General features: G+C 32.8%; 1 protein-coding gene across 1 annotated transcript; it reads right to left on the bottom strand.

The window, feature by feature from the left end:
- Window positions 1-7975: 7975 nt before the first annotated feature.
- Window positions 7976-9516, bottom strand: LOC105833927 (serine hydrolase-like protein). Its single transcript, XM_036290697.1, has 2 exons — window positions 9339-9516; window positions 7976-9107 (listed from the first exon to the last, which is right to left on the bottom strand). Exon 2 carries the CDS (start codon window positions 9054-9056, stop codon window positions 8151-8153), a length of 906 nt encoding a protein of 301 aa, XP_036146590.1. The 5' UTR covers window positions 9057-9107; window positions 9339-9516; the 3' UTR covers window positions 7976-8150.
- Between the last annotated feature and the right edge of the window lie 347 nt (window positions 9517-9863).

Below are 9863 nucleotides of genomic sequence, written 5' to 3'. Positions count from 1 at the left end.
CGCCGCTCGTCGGCGTGCAGCATAATGGTGCTCCAATTGTGTCCTTGGCACGATTCCTCTCCGACGTGTCGAGGTGGCGTAGGGACGCTCTTAGTGCTCTTACTGCACGCGGCAAAATCTAAAATTTATGTTTGGGAGGGGCTGAAGAGACGTCGCGCTCCCTTTCCAATTGCGAGTCGCAGTCCTCTTCGCGGATGAAAAAGAATCCCAAAGGGATTCGATCGCGACGAGTGGAGAAGACAATGGCCTGATCGACATGGGTCTCTCCGTTCGGACCGAGACGAGGCAAGTGACGGATGTTTCCACAGGATCGGCCTTGCGAGCGGCGCACAAAAAGCAGCGGAACGAGGACGATTAGACCGGTGTGTGTGTGTGTGTGTATGTGTGTGTGTGTGTGTGTGTGTGGTGTGTGTGAGTCATGAGTCATCGCCGCGCCGCATTGAAGCGATGACTTCACTCGCCGCACGCGGGATGCGTTCGTTTCGAGAAAGTGCAAAAGGACACGTTCTCCCCGGAATGACGAATCCGAGTGAGTGTGTGTTTTGCATGATCTATGAGACGGGTTCTTCGCCGGAAGCTGCTCACGGAGAGAAGCGACGAGCGAGCTGGCGTTCCGCAAATGTCGCGGACTCTCCATGTTCTCCAAACCCCAAAGAGAGTTAGGGTCCCTTTTAGTTAAAGCCCCGGCACCGTAGTATACGTACTTATGTAGTCTAGAGCTGGCAGTATTGTACGCACACGCAGGCATATACGCGTGCACAGTAAAAAAAAAAAGAAGGAATTGTCTTAAATTTACAGGGTATTTACTGCAGGAAAGAACGTAGAAAACTTCGGAATTTTCGAGGAATTTATTTTTTTACTCTTGAAAATCAGGGTTTTCGTGATATTTTACTGGTAACTCGGGAAAATTTTTAGAATTCTATTCTTTTTCAATTTTAATTTTTAATTCTATCTTCTAACAAAATTATTTTTGTTTGACTACCTTTTCTTGATGATGCAAAATCGATTTGGCGATAAATGTGGCACATCCGCATACTTTCACGTATATTTCGTTGAATGACTCGCAAGTTTTTATATAAAAGATTTAATGACAATATACTGTTCTAAATTGATGTTGGGTGTTTAATCAGCTTTCAAATTCTATACTTCCGGTAAGCTAGATTGTGTCTTACGAACAGATTATATGCTATATTTGGTTCATATTATTTCTTTTTATTACTTGCTCAAATTTAATATTTAAAGCTCACACGAATCTTCTTTATGAGAAAATAAATTTATTTCACATTACAAAGCTGCGTTACAATTCCCTAATCTTATCTGGAAATTTTGAATAAAATTTTTAGAAAAACTGGGAATTCTCAGGAAAATCCTTTTTTGCCGTTACGATCTAAATATGGACCTTTTTTTATATTTACTTGTAGTACGCACATAGGTTGTATACAGACATAAACGGAACCTACAGTTCAATATCGAACGACAAAAAAGATTTTATTCTTAGGAAATCTTTTTATAAAATTATACTAAGCACCCTGATTTAACACGTTTATTACCTCAAACGGTCCATCAGATTCATGTTAACACAGAATGAATACATTAGAAAACAATTTAAAACATTATTTTAAAAAATTTACACAGAACATGTAACATTTTGATACAATTTGGAAGCACATTTCTTCAGTATAAATTAACATTTATAATATGTTAAATTAACATGTACATTTTATTCATTTAGCTTAGAATTTATCAATTTTGAAACTACTATATTTCTTTTGCTTATCTGTAAATTGTGTTTATTATTTTAACACTTAAAATTGTTGAATTTAATAAGAAAAACATTTAAATAACACAATTTGCATTGTGTTAAATTAATTTTATTTAGATATTTTAAAAATATAATACAATTACAAAGACTGTTTTTAATATGAAACGCTTTTTACTGTGCAACGTGTTCTCTCTTTCTATTTCTCGATAGGTACATCGCACGATCATCTGTGGATACCAATTGTAATTGCGCGAATGTTGTAATTGCGTGTCCGGAAATAACAATTATCACACACTCGTAACGTGCAATTGTGCGATAATTTATTTCCACTCCCCCCTCCCCCCCCTCTCTCTCTGTCTCTCTCTCTCTCTCTCTATTTCTGTACCAGATAGGCTAGCTAGTTAAATACCCTAGATGGTTCACATTTTATTTTTGTATGCGCCTATACTGTATGAGTGTCTGTAGATGTATGATTAATTTGTTATTGTACGTTTATTATTCAGCACAGTCGCGAGGCGACTAATTGAAGCGTCAATTGTTCGGTTCGAGCCTTACCTGACTTATTCCTTCGTGCTCGAAATTCGATTTCTATTTTCTACGTACCGTTTCCACAGCGACAAGCGAGAAGCTAGCCTTCCCGCGCGATGCACTTGACGTGATCGCATTTAATGTAATCCTATTTGCGTAATTGCTTATCGGCTGTTGCAACGTCATTTTTATTTATTGCGAAGGTATATGAAAAGAAGATATTGCATTTATATTTTATACTAAAGATTGCAAAAAAGAATGATTACTCCTCGAGGTTCGCCACGCTTTTGTCGCATTGCGAAACATGGCAACACTATTTGCGTACATCCGGTACTCGTTAAGACTTAATAGTCAATGAAATTAACGTTTGCATTGCGAAACGAAATCAAGGCGAATGAGTGAATTAAATTGCGCCGGACATATAATAGTTAACTGCAACTTCTGATTTCATATACAAAAAAATATATACATTGTATTAACGTTATATAAACATTAAAACTAACAGCAGTTGAAAACAATCTTGTTAATTCAATATTAATAAAATTAAGTAAATCAATTTAATCTTGACGTAATAAAATTTTATTAAAACAAGAGTATCACATATTTATTTTATTAATTATGCTGTTAAATTAACAAGACTACTTGCAATTAGACTGTTGTTAGTTAATGCCTTTAAATACAGCATCATTTTTTCATGTAGCATTCCAAACGAAGTCTCGTACAAGTGTCCCGAATGTTTTCAAATACCTTACAAAATTTATCGGAAGATCAGTGAGTTTTGGTATCAAAAAGGCACTTTTTATAGCTTTAAAGATATTCTAGGAGTTTTGCAATGCTGCGTAGAATTTAATTCGTGTCGAGGAGAGAATATTTCACCTCTCCACTGACGACGTTGAAAATCTCGCTCGCGTCTTTTCCCGCAAGATGCTTTCGTCTCGTAAAGCGCGAAGCGACGCGACTGCATTTCTTTATCCGTACCGTCATCGTAGGATTGCGTGTGCGACAACGAGTTTTAAGTTGCGTGGCAAAAAAAAAAAGAGGAACTAAAGACGAGACGTATCCGCATTTTACGCACATCTCGCGCGATATCCCGCGCGAGTATCGTCGAGAGGCGATTTGATTTTACATGCAATTTCGTTGTCATCACTTTGTAAACGGTCAGCGTTCATAGGTGTTGTCTGGGCATTTAGCGCGAGTGCGATGGAAAAAGAAAATCGAAAATCGCCCGTAGGGAGCTCAAGGAATGCGTGGCCTTTTCGTGCGTTCTTCATTCACGACACTCGTGCCACTGTGCCGCGAGGCGTTTCGGAACTTCAGAGTATATATTTGTATTTTTTATTTCGATTTATATTGTATCACTCGGATGTGACAGATGCTCAATATATTGTCGTTCGAAGATATAAATATAAATTCTTTACTCACTTATGCGTCTCGTTATTTCAGTCCTGTCCCACCTGCACCAATGAGAGAAAAAAATTACTACAGTTATCATAATTCAACTATAATTCATTCTTGGTGCCAACTGTACGTATATTTACACTGTTAAATTCGTAGTGTTGAATTTTACCAAATTTGAGTTGCTTTTAATTATTACAATCACAAGTCGTCGCTCCTACTCAGTATTTAATTAATTTAACTAAAACAATAGAACAATTTAGTTGAAGAAATGTTAGATTTGACTCAAATTTAGTTCATTGTTAAATATTCAGATACACATGTCATGAACATAAACATGCAAACATTTATTTATACTTCGTAATGCCATTGCAACAGCATAAAATTGCAACATCTATTCAAATCATTGGTTTACAATAATAATAGAGCAATTGCATTCTAGCAAAGTAAGCAGCACATTGTTTTAACTTGTACAGCATCAGAGAGCCTCTTTCATTTGCTTGCACGAAATTCATATCGTACGAGAAAGCATCTTGAATATGCCATTATTTACAGGCTTCAAACTTGTTATGCAAACAATATATACCGAATATGTCTATTTAGCTATGTGCTTATGTTAATATGAATGCTGTTTACTTTGAAACTAAGCAATTCCAATCACAGAAACGAATTAATTATATACTTGATGTTGTTTTTTTTTTACGTTTTGTGTTAAAATGATAAATTTTCGTAAACGTGGAAATTAAAAAATAATAAGATATTATTTACTCAAATTTATTTAAATTTAATTTCTTATTTGCAGTGAATATTTATTGTTTTAATCGTACAAATAGATACTAATTATTAGAAGTGAAATAAAAATGTTTAATAGTTATGTTTGTTGTAATTGTGACTGCATTTGTTATACAAAAATGTTTATTTTATTTTTATTATTTATAATAATATCTTAATTTTTTTACTACATTAATATTTAAAAGTATCATAATTAACACTAAATTTTTTTCATAGTCGGTAGAACTATAAACATATTATTATTATTATTATAGTAGTAATAATTATAAAAATTAAGCTTCTAACCATAATTATTTTACCATAAATAAAACACTTCTTTTCTTTCAGTGCAAGAGTAAGAAGATTAAATCGATATAATTTGAAGATGTGATCTCTGCGTTCTTGTTACTTTCCCATTCCTTAAAGATCCTGGCCTATATTTTAACGATGAACGTATCAGAACAGATCTGAGAGCGGATTTTTCTTAAAAAAAAAAAACAGTCGGAGAAACTTGCAAAGATTCGCGCAATCCTTTAATACTCGGCGTCGCGATTGGTTCGCGATTATTCGAATTAAAGTAAGGAGCTCTCTGCAGCATTAATGTTGCATTAGCTCGCTTGCGTAATTCAGTTGCAATTTATTCATCTAATTCGCAATCATCGTGTTAGCCCGTAAGAAACCATAAACGTCGCGCGCGCGTCGTCATCGCGTCGTAAATACGATTCGCCGTTGGTGCAAAGGACTGAACGGTCGATTCGCGATCGGCGCGATGCGGCCGTCATTATCGTCGGATATCATAACGAGCCGGCAATTCATATGATTCTATTATCCTAAGTGCCCAGGTTGGTCAACACGGGACGAGAGAGGCGTCAAACGCGCTCGGCAGCATTGTAAAAGGCAGAAGAATTTCGAGGGAGTGATTTACGGCGCAGCTATCCTTGGCGGAGGAATTCTATTAAGATTACTCATTCTTCTTTTTATCAATTACATTAGTTAAGAAGATTTAATTTTTTTTGTGACATAAATGAAATAAGACGCTCTTAAAAGCAGTTCTGAAATGAAAGAAACTATTCTAATCTAATATTTAATTAACGAAAAAGTAACTCTAGTTATTTATACCGAGGTAATGTTATCTTTATGTTTAATATTTATCGGACATTTTAATTTATTATTATTATTATATATTTACATTTAAAAAGAACGTTTCTTTAAGAGATGATAATTTATTTTACGGAATATCTTCTGCGTAAAAAAATACATTCTAGTTCCACTTTTCTTGAAAAAATTAGCATCGATTTAAATTCTGCATATCCTGTGCAAAACACAAAACTTTAGGATTAGGTACTTATTACTCATTACAGTTTCGAAAGCGATAACTCCAGTTCTGTTTGCATCTGTACGTTTCTAACAGTTCGCAAAGTTTCGATACGCCTTTCACCTCTCGCGATGTATGACTCCATCTGAAAAACGGATTCACTAGGGTCTCTAATTTCGCTCGCGAAAGATTTACTTTAAATTAAGATTGAAATTATTAATTGCTTAGTATATGGAATAAAATCAAATTTATGCATTAGAATTTAATATTTCTATTATTTTAACATTGTTTTTAACGAAATAAAGAATAATATATATAACCTTCTATATATAAACTTCTACGAAAAGTATTTCTTACAACACTTTTTTAGAAGAAAGACACTAGAAGTACTAGAAACATTCTTTGTTAAAATCATTATCTTTATATAAATTTTTCACTTTTTTTTTATTAATCTAAGCAATTTAAGTTATCTAACTACATTTGTTTTCTTATGACGGGAGACTCTCACTTGTCTTCCACATTTCAGTTTTGAAAAAGAAATTTTATAATTACTCTAGTTTTTTTTTTTTTAATTAAATTATTCTATGTGATAATTACTTCCCTTATAAAAATGTAATACTAGACAGTATTAAATTGACCAGTAATTATTACTTATTTTGTGCATTAAAGTACTAACAGCAGTGTTTTTAATATTATAATTAAAATAAATATTAACTACTGGCCAATTTAATGTTCCATATTACATTTGTATAAGAGTTATGTGCTAGATGCAATGCCTATTTGCTTTTAAATTTAAGAAAATACTGAATAAGGCATGAACTTTTAAACACTATTTTACTAAAATATCATTAAATGTTGTATATGATCTCAAACTTTTGGTCGACACTTTTAGTTATCTCTTAATTTAATCAATTTTGCAGAAATAATTTGTTTATGTTATGACATGATTCTTAAATATAAATGTTACAAATATAATTTTACAAATTCTTTTATTTCTGTTTAATTATTCTTTACAATGCTAGCACTATTATAATAATATTGTAAAGAACCATAAGTATAATCGTTCAATATTATGTAGAGAAGATATTTTTATTATTCGACAAATTAAAACTACCTTTGACGAGAGCGATTCCAAGCTATACTTTCACCGAAATCTCACGCTGTCGCAAATCTGAAATAAGATTCTCAAGTCTCAATCGCGGTTCTCTCTGATTTATTGTTGCGTAACTAGCGGCATTAATTCCCCTCGAGTGATTGCAGATGGGTAACGAAGCTTCGGTCTCTGCTCGGTTTCAAAATGAGAAGGAAAGGGTAGTGAACGAAGGAACGCGGCGGCGGAGGAAGGGGTGAAGGAGCCTTTGCAAAAGGGTAAAGAGGAGGCGTACGGCAAAGGAGCGAAACGGCACAGTTTGCGCAAACTGCGGTAATTAAATGCAAATACTGCGTGCTGCGCGCCTAGCAAAATTAATATTTGACGTTCGTCGCGCAACCCGGCCGTTCCTTCCTTGAGGAATCAACGGTCGTCGTTCCGCTCAATAATGAGCGGGAAGTTGAGCGTGTGCAATCATGACCGACAAATCGAAATGGACTTCCTTAAAGTTACCATACCGTCTAATATATTACACAGAAAAAAAATGTAATACAGCCAATAACATATGTGATTGCGGGCTGCCAACTACATAAAATACTCAATACAATAATATTTGCTATTAATGCAAGTACAATGTTGATACTGCAATAGCATATATTATTGTATTGAGTATATTTTTAATTGGCAGCCCGCAATAACATATCTTATTGAATATATTACTTTTTTTTTCAGTGTAGCTGTTACAATTTACAGTTAATAATATAACATTTAAAATGCCATGAGAATCATTAATTAAATATAGTTTGTGTAATTGTTTATTATATCATTAATAATCAGAGTTGGAAATGTTACTAGATATAAAAGTAACGTATTACAATTATTTTTTGTAAAAAAATAACACATTACCGTTACCGCTATTTAGAAAATAACTTTTTTGTTACTTAATTATATTAAAAATTAAGTAATATATATATAATATAATATATATTAAAAAGTAAGTAAATTAAGTTTAAGATATCATTAATTGCATAGTATATGGAATAAAATTAAATTTATTAATTATAATTTATTTCTATTATTTTAACATTATTTTTAACGAAATAAAGATATATATATATATGTATATATATATATATATAAACTTCTACAAAAAATATTTTTTGGGATTGTTTGTGCGTGTCAGATACTACTGTCTGAAATTCGAATTTCGTGAGTATATATGCATATCTTTTATATCAAAGATAAATATTACAATGTGTGTTTATACACACACACACACACACATTTATCTATAGTTTGCTGGAGTTGCTGCTATTCAATATTTTACATATAAATGGCGCGACTTTTTCAGGATCATTATTGTGAACGTCATGATTTCCGTCTACATAAATTACCTCCAACATGGTTTTAGCTTTCATTATGTCCAATATTAATTCACATTCTTCTTTAAATGGAGCACAAACACCATGAGATGCGACAAAAACGTATATTGGTATCATTGGAAGCCTTTCACTTAATTTTATAGATTCATCCATTAACATCCAAGAAAAAGGATGGTTTTTTAATCGTACATCTCTATTATGTATATACTTTCCATTTTCTTCCGTAACTGTACGTTCAAATATCGCATTAGCAGCTTCGTAATTCAAAGGTGTGTACCTTTTAGACGTAAGAGAGTGTAATATCTCTTCTTTAGTAAAAAGTGATGGTTTTTTATTAAATTTTTCACGATAATCTTTTACTGAGAGTGCAGATGCAGTCTGAAAATATGTTACTAGGTCTTTCACAAGCCGAGGCATCATTAGTAATCCGTCAATACTAATTATCTTCTCAAATCTGTCTGGTTGGAAAATACTGAACATTAAAGCTGTTTGCCCTCCTAAACTGTGTCCTAGAACAGTACATGTTTTCCATTGTAGTGCGTCTAAGATGAAATATAATGAGTGTGCATAATCCATCCAGTCTATCATCATCCAAGATGGAAAGGATGATGACCAGCCATGACCAGGTAAATCTACGCATACGTAATAAAATGATTTTTTTGGTAAATATTTCATCAATCTGGTAAACGCTCCAGCGTTATCTTCAATTCCGTGCAATACTAAGATTGGCTGTCCCGTGGAAGAACCATAAGTTCTAGCGGCAACGTGACCCCAGGGTACAGACAATTTTATCTCCGCAAATTCTACCGCCATTTTTGTTCTTACAATATACGTCTCGAGAACAACGTACAGAAAGTTTATTCACTAAAACAATAGTTTTTAAAAGTTTACACAGCATACTTTCAAACGAGTTTTTAAGATATCAGTATTAATCGTACAATTAATACTACAAATCTATTTATTATAAACTTATTTTCAGCTTTATTTTGTTACATTCAGCATAATTTCATTTTTTAATTCATAAATTTAATTTAATTAAACAAGAGATACATAGAAGAATTACAGTAAAGATAATATACATAATATAGAGCTTACCTCTTGTGTGGACGTAATTTGGATTATTTTATGAAATTTACGTCGCAATAACAGCAATCTAATGCAGACTGACAAAAATTGATGAAGAACTCTTCTTCTCTCTGCAGATCAAACGCTACTACTGAGGCGCTAGCACTAGAACCGAAATAAAAGATCGCAGGAAAAGAAAATTAATTCAAAGAATCTCATAAATGTATACATATATTGTTTAAAGTTCTTTCACATATTATTTAAAGTTATTGTTTCTTTTACGACTTGTTTACGCTGGTTATTTATTACTTCTTCCACGGTCATTGTGATTGTGGGACCTTTTTTTAGCTCAGGAGAAAAAGTCTTAACATAAATATAATATGCTACGATTTAAATCTTTGACATTAAAAAGGAAACTTTATTTGTTAGTCTAATGCATGTATAAGTTAATTTAGCAATGTAAATTGTTAAAATTTATTATGAAATTATTCTATTCATATTTTATAATTATTAAAATTATTCTACTTGTATTTTGCTGTGATGTTTCTCATTTCC

The sequence above is a fragment of the Monomorium pharaonis genome, chromosome 8 (genome assembly GCF_013373865.1).
Source record: "Monomorium pharaonis isolate MP-MQ-018 chromosome 8, ASM1337386v2, whole genome shotgun sequence".
Taxonomy (NCBI): Eukaryota; Metazoa; Arthropoda; class Insecta; order Hymenoptera; family Formicidae; genus Monomorium; species Monomorium pharaonis.
Note: the sequence above shows the minus strand (reverse complement) of the source record. Positions and strands in the feature narration are given on the sequence as shown.

What these genes read in the sequence shown, in the direction of transcription:
- LOC105833927 (XM_036290697.1), bottom strand. Translation starts at nt 9,056, where the DNA reads ATGGCGGTAGAATTTGCGGAGATAAAATTGTCTGTACCCTGGGGTCAC.